Source organism: Culex pipiens, chromosome 1, assembly GCF_016801865.2.
Source record: "Culex pipiens pallens isolate TS chromosome 1, TS_CPP_V2, whole genome shotgun sequence".
Classification (NCBI taxonomy): Eukaryota; Metazoa; Arthropoda; class Insecta; order Diptera; family Culicidae; genus Culex; species Culex pipiens.
In genome coordinates, this window is record NC_068937.1 from 116,927,102 (window position 1) to 116,954,998 (window position 27,897).

The window sequence follows — 27,897 nt, forward strand, 5'->3', positions numbered from 1 at the left end:
AAAACATGAAAAAACGTAGCTTAATCCACCATTAGGTGGTTGGTCCCTTCCTTACATTTAGAGAGTAATGCTATCCAAAATAGATACAAAAGGGCGGACCTTTCAGTGGTCTATCAACTTGATTCATTATTCATACCATCAGATTGGGTAGTCAGATCTTCTTAATTCAGGGCACTTATGTGCTTATAACTATCCAACGATAGGTCGCATGACCGGATCCGGACAACGTTTTTGTCAAAATATCTGAGATCCGGCCTTCACAAAGTTCATAAATAACACTTAAGTGCTTATAACTTTTTATAGGGTTCAGATCTGCAATCTATTGACCTCGTTGAAAAGGTATTTTAAATTACCTTTCCAAAGACAAGTCGCATGATAGATCCTAACAACGTTTTTGTCAAAATATCTGAGATCCGGCCTATAAAAAGATCATAAATAACACTTAAGTGCTTATAACTTTCGATAGGGTTGTCAGATCTTCAATCTTTTGAATTCGTTGAAAAGGTCTTTCGAATACCTTTCTAAAAATGTATAACATGACGAGGTTTCTTACAAAAACCACCCTTTTTAAATCTTCTGGGCTATTGTTAAAATCGTTTTTTTAGCATAACTTTTGAAGTATTTCACTAAACTTTATCATTTTCAATAGCGACTTATGGGACCCCAAGACGGATCAAATGAGACCAAAAACGGTCCAAATCGGGTCCACCAGTGCTGTGATAACTCAGTACAATTTTTTTTATCAACATCCCACCACACACACAGACCTTTGCTCAAAATTTGATTCTGAGTCGATATGTATACATCAAGGTGGGCCTAGGAGGTCAAATTAAGAATTTCGTTTTTCGACTGATTTTATAGCCTTTCCTCAGTAAGGTGAGGAAGGCAAAAAGGTACCGTCAGTGGGGGTGACTATGGGTCAAAAAACGATACACCTCTCGTAATTTCTTAATAACAAAAACAATTCAAATAACATCGAAAATCTCTAAACGTAGATTTGTTTTAAGATAGTTTACTAACATTTTCAAAAAAAATGGTGGATTTTGATGAACACTACCTTAAATGCCAATAGTTTGAAAATTGACCCAATCTCACCCCTTAGAGGGGGTGACATTGGGTCAAATGAAACTAAAATGATGCTCAAATACAACGATATACTAAAAACAAGTCATGCAACAGTGTTTCTTGTTCGAGGAGATTCTTGTTTGAAGTGAAGATTTTCGAACATTTGGGTAGTTTTCGAGCAATTCCAACAAAAATATTAGAAAAATGATTTTTCTAGAGATCATTTTTGGCCAAAACCGTACCTCAACTTTAGACAGCTGCCAAAATAACAGGATTTGTTCCAGGAACGAGATTTTTTCAGCGAAGTGATCTTAAGATGTCCCCTACACAACCCTTTTAACAGAATTCAGTTTCATTGAGAAGAATCAGAGAAATGGTAAAATCCGTAAAAAAATCAATTTGATTCAATCCCACCCCCCAGACCCAATGTCACCCCCGCTGACAGTAGGCAAAAACAAACATAAACTAATCAAGATAAATGCAAATAAAAATACTAAAAATGAAACAAGAAAAACATAAAACAAGAGAAGTGAAGTTTTTTGTAGAACAAAAGTTGTTCAAAATGACCTCCTGAACACGAGATAAATAAAAATTTTCGTAAAAAGAATTTGGTCGGTAGGGGGTTAGGGATGGTGCAAATCTAATAAAGTTAATTTAAAAAAAATGAAAATATTCTTTTATAAATATTTAACAAAAAATCGTTTTTACCATTAAAGAAAGAATACAATTTTCAGGTATTTTTATTTGGAAAAAAAGATATTTTTAGGCCATAGCAAATTTTATTTCAAGTTTTGCCCCAACAAAAACATCATTGACTAATTTTGAATTCGATTTAATAATATTGAAAATCCCGATTTGCATCATAAGACCAAATCTCAAAAAGAAGAATCCTGGAAAGCCGTAAATCAAACGAAAGAATTTAGGTTTTGCTAAGACTGAAGTAAACCCTTGAGCAGGCCTGCCCAACGTCCGACCCGCGGGCCGGATCCGGCCCGTGAAGCCGTTTCATCCGGCCCGCGACAAATTTTCAAAATAGTTCTATGACTTGAGGCTGTTCATGAAATATTAAATTAATAAATTGATTGCTTGGATTAAAAAAAAAGATTGAGATCAAATTTTAACATTTTATAACAACATTCTTCATGTTTGAATTTTATTCTTATAATTTCTAACTTGATATTTTTAAAACTTTTAAGTTGAAAAATATCAATAAATTCAAATGTGAAGAATGTTGTTATATTATAAACCTGCTGATTTTATTCAATGGTGCAAGAAAACAAAATTATCGATCTAACAAAATTGTGAAATTTATGAAAAAAAAAACCTGGACCTGGAAAAATGAACAAAACGACACTAAGTATAAATTTCTTTGAGTTGTTCAACTGTGTACTTCACATTGAAGTTTTTTTTTCTATAAATAAGTAAGCAAAAACTAATTTTTCCAGAACAAATTTTCAGTGACAAAGTCTTTTTTTTAATAAAAAAAAAGCGTAAAAAAGCAAATTATTCATACTGATCGCTGCAAATATATTAAAAATATCAAAAAATGTCTCAAGATAAGTCAAGAAATTAGAAATTAGGGAGCAAAAAATATTTATTTTCAGAAACTTTAAATTTCGAAAAATAATGCAATGAAAATGATTTAATATGTATTTTTTAAACATTGAAATTATGTGTGTGTGTGTTTTAAATCATTTTAAAGTATTTTTCTAAAATGTTTAAATATAGGTGCACAACAATGCAAAAAGTATTTTTTTGTAAAGGATCGAATATCCAAATTTCGTTTGAATAAATTTTATCATGTCTTATTTTTTTTCAACGACCATTGAAATTTGAATATTAATTGCAATCGTCAAATACAATAACTATACAATTTCAAACAAACGAAAATTAAAATAAGTGAAATAAACACATTTTGAAAGTTATCTTTGTTTTTAATTCCTAAAATCAAGAAATATTAATATAGCAATACTATTTCTTTTATTTATTTACTTTAAAAGTATAAAGTTTAACTTTATATTAGATCCGGCCCGCCACTGTTTTAGAAAAATCAGAACTGGCCCGCAGAACCAAAAGGTTGGGCACCCCTGCTTGAGTAACCCAGTTTTAAAAGTCAAGAAAAATAATTTAATTATCAAGCAGACAAATTTTCAAAATAGTTCTATGACTTGAGGCTGTTCATGAAATATTAAATTAATAAATTGATTGCTTGGATTAAAAAAAAAGATTGAGATCAAATTTTAACATTTTATAACAACATTCTTCATGTTTGAATTTAATTCTTATAATTTCTAACTTGATATTTTTAAACTTTTGAGTTGAAAAATATCAATAAATTCAAATGTGAAGAATGTTGTTATATTATAAACCTGCTGATTTTATTCAATGGTGCAAGAAAACAAAATTATCGATCTAACAAAATTGTGAAATTTATGAAAAAAAAACCTGGACCTGGAAAAATGAACAAAACGACACTAAGTATAAATTTCTTTGAGTTGTTCAACTGTGTACTTCACATTGAAATTTTTTTTCTATTTTTTTATAATAAATAAGTAAGCAAAAACTAATTTTTCCAGAACAAATTTTCAGTGACAAAGTCTTTTTTTTTAATAAAAAAGCGTAAAAAAGCAAATTATTCATACTGATCGCTGCAAATATATTAAAAATATCAAAAAATGTCTCAAGATAAGTCAAGAAATTAGAAATTAGGGAGCAAAAAATATTTATTTTCAGAAACTTTAAATTTCGAAAAATAACGAAATGAAAATGATTTAATATGTATTTTTTAAACATTGAAATTATGTGTGTGTGTGTTTTAAATCATTTTAAAGTATTTTTCTAAAATGTTTAAATATAGGTGCACAACAATGCAAAAAGTATTTTTTTGTAAAGGATCGAATATCCAAATTTCGTTTGAATAAATTTTATCATGTCTTATTTTTTTGCAACGACCATTGAAATTTGAATATTAATTGCAATCGTCAAATACAATAACTATACAATTTCAAACAAACGAAAATTAAAATAAGTGAAATAAACACATTTTGAAAGTTATCTTTGTTTTTAATTCCTAAAATCAAGAAATATTAATATAGCAATACTATTTCTTTTATTTATTTACTTTAAAAGTATAAAGTTTAACTTTATATTAGATCCGGCCCGCCACTGTTTTAGAAAAATCAGAACTGGCCCGCAGAGCCAAAAGGTTGGGCACCCCTGCTTGAGTAACCCAGTTTTAAAAGTCAAGAAAAATAATTTAATTATTAAGCAGATAAATTTAGAAAAAAATACTAAATTTCAAAATTTCAAGCATAATTATCGAAATTTCATAATGCTTATATCACATACTTCTGTGTTATAACTATTCAAAAGTTGAAATCGTCTATGATCCCCTCGAACTAAACACTTTACGTAGAGTTTAATATCATACCTGAGCAACTCTCTACGAAATCGGCCGATTTCGACCATTTTTATTTTTTGTATTTTTTTATTTGACTCAAACTTTGTGGGGGCCTTCCCTATGGCCAAATAAGCTATTTTGCGTCATTGGTTCACCCATACAAGTCTCCATACAATTTAGGCTGCTGTCCAAACAAAAATTGTATGTAAATATCCAAACAGCTGTAACTTTTTACTGAATTTTCTGATCAATTTGGTGTCTTCGGCAAAGTTGTAGGTATTGTTGAGGACTTTTGAGAAAAAATAGGCACACGGAAAAAAAAAATTGCAGATTTTTAAATCATTTTTTTCACTAAAACTCAATTTCTCAAAATACGTATTTTTTATTTTCGAAAAAATTGAAATTACAGGCCACGGTGTTAACATTTGAATGAAAAAAGTGTTTTAAAATGCATTATACACCTGTCCAGTTGTTTTGCAATCATTGATTTCCAAAATGCTGACGAAAATTTTATTTTTGCGGAAAAAAAAAGTTTTTGCTGTGCTGTACATTGTAATTTCATAAAAGTTCAAAATATTTTTAAACGAGTCCAAACATGTTAAATATGATTATCAATGCAGAAAAAGGCATTTAAGATTGCTCTCAGTTGATTAGACTTCTAATTCCATTTAAATTTTGATATTTTTTTGAAAAAATATTTTTTTTGCCCCCTGATTTTTTAAACCAATTTTGAAGTGGGGGGGGGTGACATAAACTTTGAAAAATATTTGCAACGGCCTTATGAAAAAATAGTGATTTTTGGGAAAAATTGAAGTTTCATGCAAAAACAAGTACAATCGAAAAGTACTTTACAGATTTTTTGATAAAGGACTCCGTTTTCAAGATATAGCCACCGAAAGTTTGATTTTAGAGAAATATTTGCAGTTTTTCAATTGTTAAAAATAGCGACCATGAGTGACCATTTCTAAAAAAAATGTTTTTTTGAAAAGTTCAGAAAATTTGCTAGAAAATTGTCTAAGAGACATTTAAGATTGGACCTCGGGTTGCTGAGATAGAGCCGCCTTAAGAAAAAGAAACACGAAAATTTAAGTTTTCTAAATCTCACCGAAACAACCCACCATTTTCTAATGACGATATCTCAGCAACTATTGGTCCGATTTTCAATGTTAACACATGAAACATTCGTGAAATTTTCCGATCTTTTCGAAAAAAAATATTTTTTTTTAATCAAGACTAACATTTTCAAGAAACAAACATTGAATATTACGCCCATTTAAAATGCTAGTCTTGAATTAAAAAAAATCAATATATGGCAAAAATCCCAAGTAGAAGTAGTTTTCCGGCACACGCGGGGGTGTGAATATCGTATAGAACCCACCCTCGGTAGCAGCCTGTGCTAACTAACATTCCCGTACCATCCCCTTGTGATCTACAAACTGACATGGCGGGCGCCGTTGGTGGCCAACGACTGTTACCTATCTGCAGCAGTTCTAGTTTTGATGATCCTGATGTTTTATCTTTTCATCGCATTCATGCATGCTGTTGATAGAAGAAACATCACCAGATCGTTGAAGCATATAATCGGTTGTGCTGATAGGTTATTACGGTCCTGTTCAGCAACGGAGGACAACCATGGGTCACTCATGCTCATTTTCATGCTCAAAATTTCAACGAAAACACAAGTCTAATCAGCTTTAAACAATTTGAAATGCAACTTCCTGTGTAAAATTTTCGCCAATTGCAAAACAACTGGTCTGCGGTAAAATTCATTTTATAGAACTTTTTTTATTTAAGTGTTGCAAACATAACTTTTTGCTTAAATTTTATATTTTTTGTGGTCTGCCTAAAAATTTAAACAGTTTGCAGAACAAGTTACATTTTTAAAATTTAATAATTAAAAATTAGACATTGGAAATAAAGCAATTGAATAATTAAAAAGTTCAAAAATACAAATAGAGTTTGCTACAGTCCGGAGCCCTCAGGGATGTTTTAACACGGGGAAATTAACCGCAGTTCTATTGATTCGCATGGATTTCTTTTATAGGGGTTAAATAATTATACAATTCGACTTTAGTAATTTTGTCTTTATTTCAACTTTATATTTCTTTACATTTTTTATCATCTAGATTCTTATTCTATTTTACCACAATTTGTGTTTTTAACGTGTGTTGAACCAAAGTAAATTCCTGAAGCAATAAAATGATTTCAAAGTAAAGATCATTTAAAAAAATAATCATTAAAAACAAAACACAGCATCTCTTCTGCCTCTTGAAAATCTTACTTTTTTTTGTCCCGGAAACAAGGCTCCGTTTGAAACACTTGTCGTAATACTCCTAGCTGCGAAAGCACTGACCAGTTTGTGTCTTTATTCCGGAATGTTGAAATAAAGACGCAAACCGTGCTAAACGTTCTTTCTTGGCCGGATCGATGAGGTTTTTCTCTAATTACGGATTACTTACTGATACTTACCGGCTACACTGTTTTGTTTTGTTTGTTTGTTAGTACAACTTCTACCGCATAATTTCATTCGCTGGGCACAGCAAAATTATAAGCAAATAGTGTATTTACATAAAAGTTTGAGAGGGACATTTTTTATTCTGTTTTGCTCTCTGCTTGATCCGTCGTCATTCGTCAATGAATCGTAATAAATTAGAGCTCGTGAGATTAGCTCTTTTTTCTCTACACATAATAACAACAATCAATGAAGCTTACTAAACCGTGTCGCCGAGTTGGTAGATTTCAAAGAAATGGACCAACTCGGCGATTTCCCCAGTTTGTCCTATTTACACGTAATCAAATTGTTCAGAGTTCAATGATAATAACGAGGGAGGGGATTTAAAAATTATGCAATGTATAAAATGCACAAGCAGCGACGCTCGCGTGTGTGTGTGTTTGTGTTTTATTCCTAACTTCTAATCTCTGTCAAACAGAATCAACCAGCAACTCTCTCTCTCTTTCTCTCGTTCCCGTTCCGTCGTCTTACAGCTTTGGATTCTCAAACAGCGGACCCCGCGTGATGGTAATGTCCGCGTACGGTTGCGTCTGCGTGATTTCGAGCGCTTTGAACTTTTTCAGCACCAGCAGCGAGTAGAACTTTTGGGCGGCCTGAAACGAAAAAAAGGTCACGTTATATTTGCGTTGTCTTGGCGCTCTGGAGAAAAGCTCAAACGCACCTGCTTCTTGTTGTTCCGATGCGTCATGTCGGACAGAACCATCTCGTCGGTCTTCAGGAGTCGTGACCGCACGGACACAAACAGCTGGGCTGCGCGCTTGTTCAGCACGCGCTCCTCGAACTGCTCGATCGTTTCGTCCACCTGCTGCTCATCGGTGGCTTGTTGCTGTAAATTTAAAGTTTGTGAATTAGTTGAAATTCTTCAAGATTTTCGAAGTGGTCGACTTACCCCCTCAACGGACGCCGGGAACTCGTAGTCCTGGTTCCACTCGTTCTGCACGTCCTCGTTGAGGACGCCACGTGCCGGCGAGGCGGCGTGGCCGTCGAAGCCCATGTTGGAGAAGTTCTCCATGCCCGGTTCGTTGAGGATCGACGAGACCTGGTCCGCGGGGAGGTTGGGGATTTGGTCGATGTTTTCCAAGCTGGAGTGGTGCGGCGTCATTCCGCCGTGGTCGAGTCCGTGCGGGGTCATGGCACCGGGCAGGTCAGGCATGACGTGGCCCGAGTCACCATGCTGCAATCCGGCAGGGGTCATTCCTCCGTGCTGCAATCCGGCAGGGGTCATTCCACCGTGGTGGAGATCTCCAGGTGTTAGACCACCGTGGGCCAAACCGGCAGGAGTGAGGCCACCGTGGTCGAGATTTCCCGGCGTCATTGGTATGCTGGGCATTCCCGGGGTAGGAGGCATCATCTGAGGCGTGTGCATTCCCATGTTCAGCGGGGTTTGATTGGGACTGCCAATATGGCTCAGACCAGGCGTGGCCGGTGGTGGCATCATGCTTCCGTCCGGATGGTGGAAACTCTGGCTCACGTCCGGGCACATTTCCTGGTCGCGCAGTTCCATCGACATCGGCGTTGGCGGAGGCATCTCCGCCGCTTCTCGCATCTGATCCACCGAAGTCTGATCCAGATGGGCAGGTGTGGCGGGTGTCATCGGCATCATCGGAGTGGCGGGCGTTTCCGGTGCAAAGTACTCCGGTGCGACCTTTCGCTTTCTGCCTCGTCGGGGCGCAACCGGTGATTCCGGTCGTTCCGGCTGCTGCTGCTCAACTCCCAACACGTCCAACGGACCCAACACGGAGAAGTCTTCGATTCCGATCGACTTCGAAGTCAAGTGCCGCTGGTAGTTCTTGAACATGCACCGCGCCGGAATGTCCCGCGATGGCAGGGCAAACAACTTCTCCACGCCACCGGTTTCCTTCCAGTACATGAGTCGCTTGGTCGGCGGGGCCAAATCCAACGTCGTCACAATATCCGACGTGTTCGCCAGCTGACTCTTCATCTCCTCGCCGCTGATGTTCTTCACCTCGTCCACGATAAGTTTCCGCTTGCGTTTGCTCTTCGTTACGCCCTTCAACGCACTCGCATCAACCGGCGCCAACGCAAAACTCTCCTCCTCGTTCTGCAGCAGCGTAGTCTGCTCCGCATTGCCATCCAGTTCCTCTCCGAAACCTTCCTCCCCTGGCGGTTCCTCTTCCGTCCGTTCCACTCTTCGCTCTCCACTAACTTCCGGTTCCACGTCCGTCACCATCGGCACAGAAACATCCATTGAAGCTTCTTCACCCACAGCAACAGCAGCACTAGTCACCTTCGCCAACCCATCCTGGCTGGTCCCGGGCTGGGCCAAATCGTCCAACAGCTGCTGCGTCATAATCGGCGACGGTGGCCGCGACCCGTCCGAACTCGGTGCCGGCGAAGGCGCTCCTCCCACGTCAAAGTGATCGTCATCGTCATCGTCGCTGTCCACCTGGCTCTGCTGGCCGGTTGGCGCGGCCGGCAGCTCCGGCTCCGGAGCCAACGGTGCGTCCGCAAAGATATCGCCCTCGAACAGCCCTGCAGCCGGTTCCGCTCCAAAGTCACCCTCGTCGCCGAATCCGTCATTGTCCACCGCGTGCGGATGATGGGGATCGAACGAGTCGAGCACGGACGTGCGGGACGTCCCCGGCAGGGGTTCCTTCTCCTGCTCGAGGTCGGGCGGCGGTGCGACGGGATCGGTGAAGAGGTCGTCCTGGGTGGCGGAAAAAAAACGGTGAAGTGTTAGTCTTTTTGATTTATTAGGGTATTTTTTCCTAAGCAAGTTAGTTTAGTTAAAAGCGGATATTATTTTTAATCTTCAAATTCTCAATTTATTGTTCAGTTTGCAAATTAACATATTTTTTTATTTTAAACATGGTGCAGTTTAGATTCGATTATCAAAAGTACACTTCACCTAGGATAATCGAATCTTCCGATAATCGAATCACATAAAAAAATTACGTTCTCTCATTTTGGTTTCTTGACCCATAAAATTAATATACAATATACAGTCCAGACCAAGGATGGACAACGTGGAAGACAACATGCTCATTCTCTTTCTCTCGTGTTTGGCCTCTCTCTTCCTTGTGATTGCTGCGAGGTGACAGAAGTCATTTGAATGCAATCATGGGAGAGATGATCGAAATCTCGGTAAAATGTCAAACGACCGTGCTCTGAGCGAATGTATTTCTAGAGGGAGGTCAATTACTGCGTGCGTGACTTTACGTAGCACTCATTCGTTTGTGTGTGAAACGAACGAAAGCAGCATGTCAACATCAGGTGGTCACAGTGAAGGACAGTCATGCTCCCTTCGTTTTTTTTTTCTTCAATGAGCGTCAAAAGATTTTCTTTTGTTGAAGATTCATCCATCACTGTTCTAGGACTCAATTATCCGAAGGCATTGGAAAATTAGAATTACAAAATAAAGTTTCGCTGTCTTATTTTTGATTGTCGAGCTTAAGTATGACCTTCAATATGACCCTAATAACTACGCTAAAGTGATATAAAAAAATTAAATCCTAGTTGGCGCCCAAAATGGCGGTGATGAACTATTCAAAATTGAGTGAAATGTAGTCGTAAGTTCTATGCAAAAGCAAAAAAAAACGAAAAAACATGTTTTCGTTTATGATTCGATTATCCGAAGTCCCAAAATAGTGGTGCGTCCATCCCGGGAATTCCCGGGACAAAAATCCCGGGATTTTTCCAAAACCGGGAATTCCCGAAATAAAAAAAAACTATTTTTGGTGTGGAAATTCAGCTTTGGTTGTGGATATAGATGAACAGTTGAATATGTCACAATCGATAATAATTTTTAAGCATTGTAATTTGTATTCGGCATATATTAGAATTAATTTGGTGTAGTGTACCGATCTGCAAAATGCTAGGCGCTATAAATATTTCCAATCCGATTTTATAAATTTTTAAAAGATTGAGATATCTACGTATATTAATGATTTAAAATTTCGAAAAAAAATCAAATCAAATTATTTTTCATCAAACACTGGCCCCACAATCAGGACAAATGAAACGAATTAAGACAGCTATTTAGACATTTTTTTTTTTTTTTGCATGCTGTTTTGAATGACTTTGGTTAAAACAGGAACAGAACAAAACAATTTCACAGAACACCGATTTTTAAATTTATTGCTCTTAAATATATTTCTTTTTTTCCAGTTGACGGTAGTATAATAAATTGAAAATAATTTGTAAAATAGGTTTTTTGCTAAAGTTTTTTTTGTGAAAGTTGAACTTTTCAGCACTAGTATCAATAAGTTTTTTTTTTATTTTAACGGTGAATTTATTCAACACATGGGTGTTTGCAAAAATTCATTCAAAAGGCGTTTATTCTGGATTGAAAAAATGTTGTAAGCAACTTGTTGAAAAAACTTGTTTTTTTCCAGCACTTTTCGTACTTCTAGATTACTTTTTTCAAAACAAAACAACAAGAGTTTCCTGTACATAGGACATTTTGAAAAAGTAATCCAGATTAATCCGATAAATGTACGACTCGTGCTGATTTTTTTTAAGTTGAACTTCTCAGCAGTGGTATTGAAAGGTATTAATTTTCCATTCAGTTATTTAGGGAAAAGTAGGCCGTTTCGTTTCTCCAGAAAAAAACTAACTTAATCCACCTATGTGGTTGGAGCCTTCCTCACTTATTACTAACAATGGCTGATATGATGGAATTGTACAAAAATTTCATCTATTTTTTAGATCCGGAACAAAAAAGTACATAAATATCACTTAAGTGGACATATCTCAAGACATAGTGGCCAGATCATCAATGTTTTGGACTCGTTGGAAAGATCTTTTGATAACCTAACCAACGATGGGTCGGATGATGGACCCGGACATAGTTTACATACATTTAAGTGAGATCCGGATGTATGAGAAAACACATTTTTATACATAACTTTTGAACTACTTATCGAAACTTCAATCTGTATAAAACTTGATCTATGGGACCCTAAACCAAGTCGAATGCAACAGGTTCAGGTCAAATCGGTTCAGCCAGTGCCGAGAATCATGAGCTAGTTTGCTGGTCACATACATACATACACACACACATACACACACACATACACACACACATACACACAGACATTTGTTCAGTTTTCGATTCTGAGTCGATATGTATACATGAAGGTGGGTCTAGGACGTTTTTATACAAAGTTCATTTTTAGAGCAGGATTATAGCCTTACCTCAGTGAGGAAGGCAAAAAAACAGGAAAACTTGAAAGTTTCACAGCGGAATTGCAAAAACTTTTATAAAACATAAATTGACTGGTGTCATTTTATTTGTTGTCGCCTCTTGTTTTTTGCCTTCCTCACCTCAATGAGAAAAGGCTATAAAATCACTCGAAAAATGAACTTCTTTATTCGACCTCGTAGACCCACCTTCACGTATACCTATCGATTCAGAATCAAATTCTGAACAAATGTCTGTGCGTGTGTCTGGATGTGAGTCCGTGCACCGAAAAATATGCACACGATTATCTCCGGACTGGCTTAACCGATTTGGACCGTTTTGGTCTCATTTGATCCGTCTTGCAGTACCACAAGACCCTAGTTAATAGTATGAAGTTAAGAAAAGTACTTCAAAAGTTATGTGTTGTATTTCGTGAGAGCTGATTTTATTGCTTCTTGTTTGTTCGAGTGTCAGAAGTGGAATGAACGCTTATGCTAAAAAAACGATTTTAGCTAAACTTCGGAAGATTGTAAAAGGGCTGTTTTTTTATAAGAAAACCCGCCATGCTATACATTTTTGGAAAGGTATTGGAAAGACCTTTCCAACGCGTTGAAAAGATTGAAGATCTGATAACCCCATCAAAAGTTATGAGCACTTAAGTGTTATTTATACACTTTTTTGAGGTTGGATCTCAAATATTTTGATGAAAAAGTTGTCCGGATCTATCATGCGACCCATCGTTGGATAGGTAATCAAAAGACCTTTCCAACAAGCTCAAAAGATTGAAGATCTGACAACCCTATCAAAAGTTATTAGTACTTTAGTGTCTTTGATACACTTTTATGAAGCTGGATCTCAGATAATTTGATAAAAAATAGGTGTTATTTATACACTTTTTTGAGGCTGTGTAGGGTATTCACTTTTATGAATGCAAGGAAGGCACCAACCACCTAAAGGTGGATTAAGTAACGTTTTTAAAGATATTTTCAAAGAAATTTTTCATGCTTTTCTAATCATGTCATATGAAAAAGAAATAGGTTTATATAAGTTTATTTAATTTGAATCACATCACAAAAAAAAATCACAAAAAAAAACTTATTTTAATTTCATTTAACGGTACACATCAACCATAGCTTTTGCACCACGATTTCTGTTACAGACATTTTAGTATCTTCAAAACAACGGGGACTATCGATATAATTTTTTATTCATCCCCTAAATTACTGTCTCCATAGTTTTACTATTTTTACCATCAGAATCTTGCACAATTTTGGATTAAGAAGAAAACAACTTCCTTAGTTACTGTGCACCCGTACGCTATTTAAAAACTGTCGTCCTTGTTTAGATTAAAGTGTAGATTATTACCAATTAATATGATTGAACTAATTCTATGATTTTAAGCTCGAAAAACATAACAAATATAGTGAAAACATAAATTTTATGTGTTTCAAAAATTTCCCGGGATCCCGGGAATTCCCGGGATTTAAAAAAATATTTTTCCCGTTTCCCGGGAATTTCAAAACCCGGGCCCTACATATTAGAGGAGTAAATCGTGACGTCACAAATGAACTCAAATCACTCAAAGTTCATTTTGTGAGTGACTTTAACAATTTTTGCTAGTTTGACAGTTACATTGTCCCCAGTCTCCTCTATCGAATGGAGGCTTCGAATAATCGAGTCTGGACTGCATTGCGTATTTTATTTTTTATTTTTTGAGTCTGCTACAAAAACAACACATTATTCAAAAACACTGGAAATAAAAAAACGGGGTCGCGTTTTAGTTTGACACCGCTTTTACACGGAGTTCACACACACTACCAAACGTTTGTTTTGATAGTGTGCGTGAGCGCCGTGTAAAAAGTGACAGTTCGTCCCTTATTAGTTTGACTTTGACCTAAAAACAAACAACAAACTAAAAAAGTGTCAAACGAAAAAGTGATCAACCACCGCGGGTTGAGTGTATCTACGACCATAATTTAATGAAGGAAAAAAATCTGCCATCTGATTTTTATATGATGAGATTTTTCAAAACATTTTTTCGGCATGTTATATAATTTGAAATTCAAAAAATAATTTTGGAAATTTTTGGAGTATTTTTCCAATTATTGCCATAAATTTTTTTTCAAAAGTTCAGCAATTTCTAGTGTGCCTATCAACTTCAATTTAAGCAAAAAATATTATTACACTTCATCAGCTATTTCAAAGGTTATTTTCAAACATCGAAGCGAGCAGTTTTTGAATATCTTCAAAGCAATTTTTTAGCCTGATAAAAAGTTGTAAACTATATCAGGCTGTCGTCACAAATATACAATCAAATTACAAATTATTTATGTAAAAAGCCTTAATGGCTTGTATGGAAAAGTCAATGACGCAAAATTTAAATATATGGACGAAGTTGGGCTGAGAGACGAAATCCGCATGGCTTTCTATTGAACTGAGTTATCGTAGTAACTCATAATGTGTTCATAATTCCACAATTTGATCCAACTTTCTATTTATTCATGTGATTTTTTCCACCCACTAGAACTTTTGTCATACTATCATTTCTTCAGATATACACTTCATTCGCAAACCATTTAGGAAAAACAATTCAGGAAAAGCACGCGATGCCGGATGGTAAGATAAATAGGTGATGATAGACAGATAGATAGAGGATAGATAGAAGAGAAGGTAAATAAACCGGAAAACGGGTGAGTAGAAGAAGAAGCAGCAGCGGGTAACCAATAAACACAAAATTAACAAGCCGCGAGCGCCGCACTTCCGGGAGGAGGCCACCCACAAAACTTAAAAACTAAGAAGGGAGAGCACAGTCAAAACCGAAACAGAAAGCAAACGAAATTATTCAAGCCTTTCCTTTCCTTCCTTCCTCAAAGATGGGGCGCAACCCAACAGGAATTGCCTCTACTTACAAGATACTCGTTCCACCGGGTATCCTGCGCCGGCTGCTCGGCGAGCTCTTCGTACAGACTTTTGGCCCGGCCCCGCAGCGGCGGATGACCCCTCCTGTGGTCCTGTGGTTTCTGAGAACCCGGTTCCGCCACCGAATCATCCGGCAGAAGTTCCGCCGGTGTCCTGGCCCTGCTCTCGGTCAGTGTTAGCGATTCCCTGCCGGTGGTGGTGGTGGCCGCCGCGCCCGTCTCCGGATCGGGCACCTCTGGCTCAATGTCCAGTTCCTGCCAGGCGGCCAACGACGACGACGGCGGCGGGGGAGAGTGTGTATTCAGGAGTTGTTTCGATTTGGGTCGGTGTTGGGGTTTTGGTTTTTGGGGAAGTTGGTCGATGATGATGATGATTTTGGTTTTGGTTTCGGTTTGTGAAAGGAAGAGTGATATAAACAACAGAGAGAGACAGAAGGAATCGATTATGAGAGAGCTCTTCCAGCGGCGTCCGGAATCGATTGTTCGGCAGGGGGCAGGGCAGGGTTAATAACGGAAGCTGAATGGAATTCTACGAGGGAAAATAAATTGGGAACAACAACTCGAAACTGTACAATTTTCTCTACAATTGTGTGCTTTTGGCAAACAATTTTGGCTGGTTTGGATTTGGAACCGCGACAAAACAACAAAAATGTATACACAACAAATACATACACGAAATGCGAAGTCAGTTTTTGGCCAAATGGTTCTGTCTTCCGAGATAGATACAGAGATAGAGAGCGAGAGCGAGATAGAAACAAAAGTACTTGGGACAGAAGTGAGTGAGTGTGTGCGTGTGTGCTTCGTTTGTGCGGCGCTTTTCCGAATTTATTTTCCAAATGGTTTTTTTTATTTTTTCGTTATTCTTCGAAACTTAACGGAAAATAAAACTAAAGTTCTTACATGACTAAGAGTGGACTCAAACACAGACACAGAGAGAAAGAGAGGCAAAACGAAACGGTCGGACACGGCACTTACCTCCATCGGTTCCTCGATCCGGTCGCGCACAATGTCCGGCGTGTCGTCAAATCCCATATCACCGAACCCGTCGTCGTGGATGTTCATCGGCAGCGTGCCGTAATCCTCGCGCATCGTGATCTCGTCCGCGCGCGACTGATTGATCGAAAAGTGCGCCTCAATGTCCACGTCGTTCAGCTCCGGCAGCGGCGTGTCAAAGTCGTGAAACACCTCCGGCAGCGTAATCGCATTGACCGCAGCCTCCCGATGCTCCTCCGGCAGATCGACCATGCCCGGACGGAACGCCATCTAAAAAAAGAGTCAAAAACCCGTTAAAACACAAAAACCACCTAAAACTCAACCACCCACCTTAATCTTGACGAACGCCTCGTTACAGTCGGCCAGCAGGTACTTGGCCTTGCGGGCGTAGATCCGCACGACACCGAGCAGCAAGTGGCCCGACGTTCGCAGGGCCAGCTTCACCTTGGGCTGCATGATGCCGTCGACGGACTGCTCGATGTTCGTCTCGAAGACGTGCGCCTTGGTGATCTTCTTGTCCCAATGGGCCGCCAACCAGATCCGGGCCAGCGGGCCCTTCTTGGCCAGCACGATGTGGGCGTAGAACATGGTGGTGTGTCTGGTTGCACTTGGTAGTCAGTACTTCAATTAAAACTCGAAGGAATTTCTGGAAAGGATTAGAGAAAATTATGTTAAACTTCGGGTCTCTCTCCCAATAAACGACACGTGAGGACTCTTTAACAAAAGATACAACGTACTTAAGACTGGTCAACATGTGACATGTGGGAACATGTGAATAAGCACAATACTTTCTTCAAAATTTGGTAGAACATATTATCAATTTCAGCCTTTAGGGGAAATATACCCATTTTCAGCCCATTTCTATTATCGGATTATAAGAACATTGATCATAAACTACATCTTTTATAAAGTGTTTTTGAATATTTCAAAGCACATAAAATCTAAAATGAAATTGAACAACCAACTCTTTACATGATATCCAAAAGCAGGAAACAGTGCGGCAATCCATACCTCTTTTAACAAATAAGCTCCCATATAACACCCCGGGATTCGAACTGACGACCTTTGGATTGTGAATCCACCTGCCAACCAGTGCATTATTGAAATTCTAGTACTTGAAATTGTAGTACTTTCCGATTGACTAAACTTAACTAATTAATCCGTTTGTCCCGTATACAAAAAATAGGTGCTGAGATAACGTAGTGAGAAGCCCCAAAACTGTTTCACCATTTTTCTCATTCCAAATCATTTTTTTTTTATATAAAATTTGGTAGAATTTAGTCACAAAAGTCAACTGGTTACCACAAGAAGGGAAATCTCTTACACAAAATCCCATCACATTGATGAAAGATCGTTAATTTTCAAAGAAGGGAAAACCTCAAGAAAGTACACATTATACTTTGATCTTATGAAAGCTTTTTATTTTCTAGAGGTTTTCCTTTCTTTGAAAATAATCATTCTGCTTTATAGTCAAATTTGGTAGAATTTAGTCACAAAAGTTGCAACCGACGGGATTCAAACCCAGCACCAACAGTACGGACTGGCGCATTAGCCCACTCGGCCATCAGACCGATGAAGAATTGAAAGGTTAAACACATATATGAGCAATTCTCTACCAAAACCGGAAATGGATTTTATTTGTATTTTTTGATTTGGCTCAAACTTTGTGGGGGCCTTCCCTATGACCAAATATGCTATTTTGTGTCATTGGTTCACCCATACAAGTCTCCATACAATTTTGGCAGCTGTCCATACAAAAATGGTATGTAAATATTCAAACAGCTGTAACTTTTGAGTGAATTTTCTGATCAATTTGGTGTCTTCGGCAAAGTTGTAGGTATTGTTGAGGACTTTTGAGAAAAAATAGATACACGGAAAAAAAATTATTTTTTTTGTTATTTTTTGATTTTCGAGATTTTTTATATGTTTTAGGGGACAAAAATCCGCAACTTTTGAGCAATCAAGACTAGCATTTTAAATGGGCGTAATATTCAATATTTGGCCCTTTTAAAATGTTAGTCTTAATTCAAAAAATTTCAAAATATTTTTTTTCGAAAAGATCGCAAAATTTCACGGATGTTTCATATATTACAGGGTGGCCACCAGTTTTGGATTTTCAATTTCCCGGTTTTTTCCCGGTTTTCTCCCGAGGCCTGATGGAACTCTTCCGTATAGTTTTAAATCAAATTACAATGTTTTTTTTATAGACTGACGTTAGCATCAAAATACTTTTTGAACGCGTACACAACGTATACATTTGGTTCAATATTTTTATTTCTCAAGAAAGCTTTCAAATTGAGTACAAGAAGTAAGAAGCCGTTTTTAACAGTTTTTAGTCCAAATCCTTAATTTCCATAATGTTTGTGATTTTTCATCTCCATGCTCCACCATTTTTCTTAACTTAAAATCAATAGAAAATAGTTTTGTATTAAATTTAAGAATTACATAAATTATTACTGGAAAGCAGTAAATAGCATTTACAATGTTGGGTATGAGAGTGGGTAGAAAAAGTTTGCAAAAGACAACAACATTTATGCAAATAATCTTCAGTTTTCTTTTTAAAATGCTTTGTAAATTCAAGAAGAACATTCTTCCACAGAAAATGTGCCATATATTTAAACAATCGGTAACTTAAAAATTTTTTGCTGATCGATTTAGTATCTTTGGCAAGGATTTAGGAATTGATGAGATGATTTCTAGAAAAATGTAACTTTCCAAAGAAAACCTCTCTGACTTGGCCTGTACTTCAACCCCTCATCGCGACTTTTAGATCGCGCATATATAAACATAATTCTCGATACATCCTTTGTATGAGCCGTGCCGAATTTATTGCAAAAAAAGAAAAAAAAAAATAACATGTTTGGATGTTTTTAATTTTTTGAGTACCATAGAATTTGAAAAAATCAATTGACCGTGCTGAGATTTTCTGAACAACAGAACTGAAACAGTCAAAAATCAGTTAATCTTTTTTTTACGGAATTTTTAGATGAGAATTAAATAAGTTGAACTCTAAAAATATTGTAATTTTAAAATATCTGAAAATTTTATTTAAAATTTAAATTACAACTTTAAAATAAATTTTAAAACAAAGATATTTTTTCAAATGTTATGAATTTGAACACAATTTGATAGGCATTTAACTGTTGAAAGGTTCGCAAACAACGATATAAAAATAACTTAAATACCAAATATTTCCGGCATTTTAAAATTATACAAAAATACGTAAATCTGATTTAAAAAACACAAGCACAAAGTTTCAAAGCAATTTGTCTTTAATAATTGGTTTGACTGAGAAAGCCAAAAATTATCTTATAAAATACTACTGAAAACAGATTTTTGAAATTCCACCAAATGTTTTACAGTGAAAATTGTAAACAGTCCGTCTCGATTATCCGAGGGTTTGAACAATAAAAACCAATACGTATTTTTTAATTTTTTTTTACTTCAAATTCGAGTTCAGCTACTTAATTTTAGTCACTGTTGAGTGGTTGATTGCCTATTAAAGGAGAATGGGCAAATTTGTATGGGAGCTGGTGCAAGGATGTACACGAACGGGACCAACTTTTTTCGAAAGATCTCGCCGAGACACGAAAAAAAAGTCTTCTGGACCAACTCTCTAAACCCCGGGGTTCAAAAGTTACATGCTGTTGAAGTTTGAGCATTTTGAGTAAAAATGTACAAAAAATCGTATTTTTGCTTTTTCTAAAATCATTTATAAAATCTCTGTTTCATCATGGATTTCGATTTTCTTGACTTCATTCGACGCGTATCAGCAAAAACTATAAATTCTGATATGTCTTAGCATGATTGAAACATGATTTCTCTTGTTTTTATGCGTTTGAACCGTTTTTGCAAGAGTCATCCCATAGAAACAAGTCGAAACTTCAAGGTTTTGAAACCGGATCCGACCCAAACTGCTTCAGTGAGTATGGAAGGCTTCAGTGCAATGTTGTAACAACTTATTGGGATGGTCTGAGTCATCCGAGAACTCCTTGGAGTTAAGACCGGTGAGTCTACCGCCGTAACAAGCAAGATGTCGGCGGTTTTTGACCACTGATCATACCCGCATGGCTTCAGTGAGTATGGTAGACTACGATGCTGATGTGTTGGAGTGTCCTGGGTTCTCCTAGGACTCCCTGGAGTTAAGATCTGTGGGTCTACTACCGTAACAAGCAAAATGTCGACCGGTTTTGACAACGGAACATACCCGCATAGCTTCAGTGAGTGTGGTAGACTACTTTGCTAATGTGTTAGGATGTCCTGGGTCATCCAAGGACTTCCTGGAGTTAAGATATTTGGGTCACTGTAACAAGAAAAAGGTCATAACTCCAGGGAATCCAAGGATGATCAAAGACATCCCAACACATTAATAAAGCAGTCTACCATATTGACTTAAGCTATCCGGGTATGTTCCGGGGTCAAAAACCATCGACCTCTTGCTTGTTACGGCTGTAGCTCCACAGCTCATAACTCCAGGGAGTCCTTGGATGACCCAGGACATCCTAACACATTAGCAAAGTAGTCTACCACACTCACTGAAGCTATGCGGGTATGTTCCGTTGTCAAAACCGGTCGACATTTTGCTTGTTACGGTAGTAGACCCACAGATCTTAACTCCAGGGAGTCCTAGGAGAACCCAGGACACTCCAACACATCAGCATCGTAGTCTACCATACTCACTGAAGCCATGCGGGTATGATCAGTGGTCAAAAACCGCCGACATCTTGCTTGTTACGGCGGTAGACTCACCGGTCTTAACTCCAAGGAGTTCTCGGATGACTCAGACCATCCCAATAAGTTGTTACAACATTGCACTGAAGCCTTCCATACTCACTGAAGCAGTTTGGGTCGGATCCGGTTTCAAAACCTTGAAGTTTCGACTTGTTTCTATGGGATGACTCTTGCAAAAACGGTTCAAACGCATAAAAACAAGAGAAATCATGTTTCAATCATGCTAAGACATATCAGAATTTATAGTTTTTGCTGATACGCGTCGAATGAAGTCAAGAAAATCGAAATCCATAATGAAACAGAGATTTTATAAATGATTTTAGAAAAAGCAAAAATACGATTTTTTGTACATTTTTACTCAAAATTCTCAAACTTCAACAGCATGTAACTTTTGAACCCCGGGGTTTAGAGAGTTGGTCCAGAAGACTTTTTTTCATGTCTCGGCGAGATCTTTCGAAAAAAGTTGGTCCCGTTCGTGTACATCCTTGGACCAAATTCGCCCATTCTCCTTTGAAAATGCATTTTTTTTTTCAATATTTCCTTTTAGCCATTTTGGCCGCCATCTTTGATTTCATTATTCTAAATCATTTCAAAATAGTTTATGCTGGTACACATTTTATTTAAAGTTTTTGTCTCCCCCCTTCAAAATTGGTCCGAAAAATCAAGGGGCAATTTTTTTTTAACTTCAAAATTATAATGAAAAATCAAGTGGAATCAACTGAAATCAATTTTAAATTCATTCACCTGCGCTCAGAATCATTTTTAGCATGTTTGGGTTGATTTAAAAATCATTTGAATTTTTGAAAATTTTCGATGTTTATTTTTTTTTTCGCTTATATTTTTGTTTTTGTCAAATTTTGCATTATTTGAAAACTAATGATTGCAAAACAACTAAACTAGTGTACAAAAATAACACTTTTTCTATTCAAATGTTGTAACTGTGGCTTTTTATTTCAATTTTTATATTTAATTTTTTTTCCGAGGGCTTCGGATAATCGAGTCTGAACTGTATTCTTATTTTTAACGGCGCACATCAAGCTAAGCTTTTTGCACCACGATTTTCGATACGCAAATTTTAGTATCTTCAAAATTATGGGAACTATCGGTTATTTATTCCCAAAACTTACTGTCCACAAAAAAAATAAAGCAGATTTTGCCTCTTTTAACAATCATATTGTTGAAGGGTTAAATCGGTAAGTTTGACAATTTTGGAATAAAAATACAACAACTTCCTTAGCTCCTGTGCACCCTCAAGTTGATATTGAAATACATAATAAAACAAAAATAAATTGCTTATTGTGCTTATGAAATTCAATACTTATTGAAATAAAACTTCAAAAATCATAGCGCTGAGTATTTTTTTTATTGAACCGCGAACTTGATCGGAAAAATTGCAGCTTAGGCTGGTACAAATATTTTTAAAAGTTTTTGTCACCCCCCCTTCAAAATTGGCCCGAAAAATCAGGGGGCAATAGAAATATTTTTATAATAAACTTCAAAATTTCAATGAAAATTCAAGTGCAAACAGCTGATATCAAATTAAAATACATTCTTCTGCGTTTAAAATCATTTTTAGCATGTTTGGGTTTATTAAAAAATCTTAAGATTTTTTGAAAATTTTCGACGCAAAATCTTTTTTTTCGATACAATTTTTGTTTTTGTCAGATCTTAGATTTTTTTGAAAACTAATGATTGTAAAACAACTGAACTAGTGTAAAATGCATTTTAAAACACTTTTTTTCATTTAAATGTGAAGACTATGGCTTGTTATTTAAATTTTTATATTTTTTTATTTTTTTGCCCCCCCCCCCTTGACCTCGGCCAGGGCCGAGGGACAAAAACTTTTTTAAATATTTGCATCGGCCTTATCAAACATTTGTTTTTTAAACCGGGTCCGGTGGTGCAGGTAGTGGTAATCGTAGTTGCTTCTCCCCCCTCGCCAAAGAATTATATCAAGGAATACTCAACAGAAAAAAAAACAATCAAATCCTAGTAGCTTGAGTCTATTACACAAATTCAAACATTATTTTCCCGAATTATTCATTTAGAATAACTAGGAAAATATTGTAATAGAGAAAAGTATACGTTGAAGTCGAATTTTAACTAAACTTAAAATATTTTCCCGGTTTTTCAGTCGAATTCCCGAGTTTTTCCCGGTTTTCTCCCGGTGGAATGAATTCCCGGGTTTTTCCCGGTTTTCCCGGTTTTTTCCCGAGGTGGCCACCCTGATATATTAACATTGAAAATCGGACCATTATTTGCTGAGATATCGTCATTAGAAAAAGGTGGGTTTTTTTGGTGAGATTTAGAAAACTTCAATTTTCGTGTTTCTTTTTCTTAAAGCGGCTCTATCTCAGCAACCCGAGGTCCAATCTTCAATGTCTCTTAGACAATTTTATAGCAAATTTTCTGAACTTTTCAAAAAAGATATTTTTAGAAATGGTCACTCGTGGTCACTATTATTAAAAATCGAAAAACAGCAAATATTTCGCTAAAATCAAACTTTCGTTGGCTATATCTTGAAAACGGAGCCCTTTATCAAAAAATCTGTAAAGTACTTTTCGATTGCAAATTCAATTTTGGATTAAAAAATAATGTCAAAATTGTTTTTGCATAAAACTTCGATTTTTTCCAAAAATCACTATTTTTTCAAAAATTCATAACTCGGCGGCAGATTTTTTGACCATGTTTCTCTATGGCTCAAAAGTTGCGGATTTTTGTCCCCTAAAACATATAAAAAAATCTCGAAAATAAAAAAATACGTATTTTGGGAAATTGAGTTTTAGTAAAAAAAATGTTGATACAAAAATCTGCAATTTTTTTTTCGTGTGCCTATTTTTTTCTCAAAAGTCCTCAATAATACCTACAACTTTGCCGAAGACATCAAATTGATCAGAAAATTCACTCAAAAGTTACAGCTGTTTGAATATTTACATACCATTTTTGTATGAACAGCAGCCAAAATTGTATGGAGACTTGTATGGGTGAACCAATGACGCAAAATAGCTTATTTGGTCATAGGGAAGGCCCCCACAAAGTTTTTTTTTTTTTTTTTTTTGGGAGGGTGATCCAGCCGCACATCGTTGATGTTGAAACCTCTAAACTGGGCCCTCGTCCTGTCACGTCCGTCAGTAGTCTTGTCGTACATTACAACTAGAACCAGATCTGCCAATGAATTAGTACACTTCGACCAAATAAACACTGACGCTGTATGGATCTGACTCTAGAATAAATGCACAGTTGTGTGTTATTCATAAGTCCAAAATGTTCAATAATTCATATAAGTCCAAATATTCATTTGCGGATAACTACCTAACTTGAATTGAATACAAGATTTAAAGCAACCTATCCGAAAGCTACTCTTATCTCAAATCCCCGACATTTTAATTATTAACCAAAAAAAAACGATTCTTTTAAAACTTGTCTGGCTTCTTTAAAAAAAAAAAAAAAAAAAAAAAACAAAAACAAATTAACAGTTGATATTTTACAAGTCGTGAATTGAAAAAGAGACGACCATTTGTTCGTCAGAATTCCAGTAGATCCTCGATTCGCAACAATGGTCGATACAATCATAATCCGACAACCGTTAGTTCAACAGATCAACGAATTTAGTCCGATATCATTGCACTATTGATTGATCGAGACTCTATGGAAATTTTGACAAATCAGAATGGTTTTTATGCTACTTGAATGAAGATCACCGATTCTGATAGAATTACTAAATTCACTGTTACTAATTTTGTCCCTAAATAACTAAATTCAAAGTATAAAAAGTTGATATTTATAGTTAAAATCCTAAATTCTACAAACACTATTTTTTTAAACCCGCATCCTAACCTGACACCCACATTAAGATAGGGAAAAATCACATATGTAGCGGTTCATTTACAAATGTGATATTTCCACTATCAGAGAACCTCCTTGTCTCGATGACAGCTTACCGGCCATCGATTAAGCCCTGAGACTACGCCAAAGTGGGTTCTCGCAGCATGAAGTGGTGTCCATGTGTAAAAATGGAAGCTTCAGCAATATACTGAACACTTCGATTTTAATTCCACATCGAATCAAATCATACTCTTTGCCAAACAAGCATCAAACCTATGACACTCATTATGACAAAGCCCAGGGAGCTTATTTGGTCATAGGGAAGGCCCCCACAAAGTTTGAGTCAAATAAAAAAATACAAAAAATAAAAATGATCGAAATCGGCCGATTTCGTAGAGAGTTGCTCATATAAGCTTGACATTTCGGACAAGTAGGTTTCCCATACATATTTCGGGGTGTAATATTACATATAATTTCATAAAATAATGCAACATTTTCATTACACCCAGGCCTTTTACACGCAGCCGGATTACTACTTTTTTTGCTGTGTATTGTTTGTGTCCGAACATTTCGCTTTCTTTTTTTATCATTCATATATTTATCATTCATATTGTTGTCAAAATATCGAGTTCCTTAAATGTGACTAGGTCAAATCTAAATAATTCTTAACCACAAGTAAGCGAGTAGGCAAGATTCCATTCATTGTCAAATCAGGTAACATAAAAAACTCATTTTTCCGGGAAATGTCAATTCCGGGAAACGTCCATTCCGGGAAATTTCATTCCGGATAACGTCCATTCCGGAAAACGTCCATTCCGGGAAATGGAATTCCGGAAATTGTCATAGAATCTGATTTTGGGTCGAATCATCATCTTCTATGATGAATCCTGATCAAAACCAATCCTGCTAACACATTTTCAGGTTCCTGGCGCTCGTGGGGTGTAATCATAGGGCAAACCAGCTGCCCTAGTAGCAACCTCCCTTAAAATCGAGATCTACAAGCTGACATGGCGGGCGCCGTTGGTGGCCAATGACTGTTACCTAATCGCGACTGATCTAGTTTTAGCAATCATGGTGTTTTATTTTTTCGGCGCATTGCTGTTGATAAAGGAAACATCACTAGATCGTCGAAGCCTATGATCAGTAGTGCATTTCCCTGAGTTGATAATCATATTTAGCATGTTTTGGATCGTTTAAAAATGTGTTGCACGTTTGTTATATTCCGATGTACAGTACCGCAACATTTTTTTTTCGCCAATGATTGCACATCTGGATTGGTGTAAAGAACACCCAGATGTTGAAACCATGGCAAGCCCCCCCCCCCCCCCCTCTCTGACTTTGATTAGAGTCGAGGGACATAAACTTCAAAAAATATTTGCAACGGCCTAATTGTGGTCGAATCGAACCAAATCGTAAATATTGCGAAAACAAACTCAGAAAATGCGAATTTCAGGTACAGTGAAGGTAGATAAACGAATCAGTCTCTACTTTATATCTAAAAAAAATAAAAAATAACGGACTAATGCCAAATTCCGTTAGAACGCCAGGACAAGGCAGAAAACACAGAAAATATTTAATAACCCCACAATATTTACTAATTTTGTTTTGTTTTGATCATCACTAGCTTTCCACTATTTTGAGCATCTCTTTCGTTCTCTCCATCATTCCTCTCTCAAAACACACGCGCACGCAAACACACACACTCTCACACATCCGTCAACCGCCGCTCTCTCTCGCTCTTCTCCCGTTTATTCGTGAAAAAAAGTCAGGGGCGAGACAGCGGAAACCTTTTCAATGACGCCAACGGGACAGAATCTTTCCCACCCGGAATTACCTGCTTTTCTCGCTTCCGTTTGCACCGAATCACTGTATCCCGGCTCGATCCGCACCCAATTCACACTTTCCCCCGGGGTCCGTATCCGATTTCGATTGTTTTTAGCACTTTTCCTCCGAAAGTAGGACGCTTGGCGCCCGACCGTATCGAAACACAATTTTTGCCATTTTAGGCACACAAAACCAAACGAAAACTATTTCCACCGGTGCAGCATGCAATTGTACAACGATTCACACTGTTTTCACACTAAACGGCGCGATTTTAACTGGAAATTTGATGCAATTTGTACGCGTCTGTCGCGCGCTCATCCGAAAACACTTCAATTTTTTCCTCTACTGGCTGAGGAGCTCTCTCTCTCTCGCTGCCTTTCACCGAACGTCCAAGATGGCGGCGGCGGCGCTGACGGATTCTCTCCCGGTTTTGATGCGGTATTTTTCTAAAGATCCTACCTCGCAAAGAGTGGTTGACGTCGTTGGAGTATTTTTTTTTTATAGGAAAATCAAATCAATTTTTTTACCAAAAAAAAAATCTAATTATTTTTACAATAACAGCTTGAACTATTAACTTTTATTAATAGTTAGGTGTTGTTGTAAAAATAATTAGTAGATATTTTTTTGGGTAGAAAAATAGAAGTGACAGTTCGTCACTTTTTAGTTTGACTTTGATCAACCAACGGGGTACAAATTAAAAAATTGTCAAACGAAAAGGGACCAACCACCGGAGGTTGAGTGTATATCAAAATTTTAACATAATTTTCTTTGCATAATTTAATTTATTATTTTTTAAAATGTTCTAAACTTTGTTAACCACAGTTTTAATCTCGGTTTTAATAGAAAACTGGGTTGACAACAAGGTTGACAAGCTTTAAAAAAACATTTCGTAGAAATAAAACACACACACAAAAATACTCTAACACTAAAAATATTGTATTTTTATGCTAGAATTGTATAGCAAAAGTAAGCAAAAGCCTAGGAAAAACAAGCTGTAATAAAGGCTCGAATAAAGGTATACTTATAGTGACCAATAATTTCGCAAGCTGCTTTTTGTTCAGAGTTTAAATGTTGCACTTTTTTGTTCGTTAAAAAGTTTGAACTTTTTATTATAACTCTTGTTTAATCATCTTTGATAAACGTTTAGAGTAACAAATTACATGTTCAAAATGTAAACAAACAACAAAGTATTCTAAAAAGTGTCTTCTACGTAAAGTATTTAAATCAGTGAGGAGGGGCCGCCCAAAATTATAAGAGCGATCCCACGAGCATAGCATACCCGTTCCGCATCGATCTGACATATATAACTAAAGGTAAGAACAAGATTGTCCGTCAGACCTGGACGCAAACGCAAAATTTTGCGCCTGTCACCAAAGCCTGCCAGTCATCGACCATTGAACAAAGCAACCCCTGTAGATTGTTCGACTGAAAGTTGTTGGAAAAATCGAACTGGCACAGCTTTCTGCGTTCACCACTGCGTCGAACG

General features: G+C 36.8%; 1 protein-coding gene across 2 annotated transcripts; it reads right to left on the reverse strand.

Annotated features, from left to right (window-relative positions):
- Positions 1-6,534: 6,534 nt before the first annotated feature.
- On the reverse strand, positions 6,535-26,775 carry LOC120415681 (double-strand-break repair protein rad21 homolog). Of its 2 annotated transcripts, XM_039577270.2 has the most exons (7): positions 26,422-26,775; positions 16,362-16,677; positions 16,014-16,301; positions 15,030-15,293; positions 7,867-9,645; positions 7,639-7,803; positions 6,535-7,570 (listed from the first exon to the last, which is right to left on the reverse strand). In XM_039577270.2, the coding sequence occupies exons 2-7, from the start codon at positions 16,617-16,619 to the stop codon at positions 7,445-7,447; spliced, it is 2,880 nt and encodes a 959-aa protein (XP_039433204.1). In that variant the 5' UTR covers positions 16,620-16,677; positions 26,422-26,775; the 3' UTR covers positions 6,535-7,444. The 2 variants fall into 2 exon arrangements, with proteins under 2 accessions (XP_039433204.1, XP_039433214.1); XM_039577280.2 differs by lacking the exon at positions 15,030-15,293 and having other exon boundaries at positions 26,422-26,773.
- Positions 26,776-27,897: the final 1,122 nt, after the last annotated feature.

Bases quoted from the DNA above. Each gene is read 5' to 3' on its own strand.
- LOC120415681 (XM_039577270.2), bottom strand. From the start codon at position 16,619: ATGTTCTACGCCCACATCGTGCTGGCCAAGAAGGGCCCGCTGGCCCGG. The intron at 16,302-16,361 runs GTGGGTGGTTGA...CTCTTTTTTTAG, and splicing joins AGGCGTTCGTCAAGATTAAG to ATGGCGTTCCGTCCGGGCAT. The intron at 7,804-7,866 runs GTAAGTCGACCA...TTAAATTTACAG, and splicing joins TCCCGGCGTCCGTTGAGGGG to CAACAAGCCACCGATGAGCA.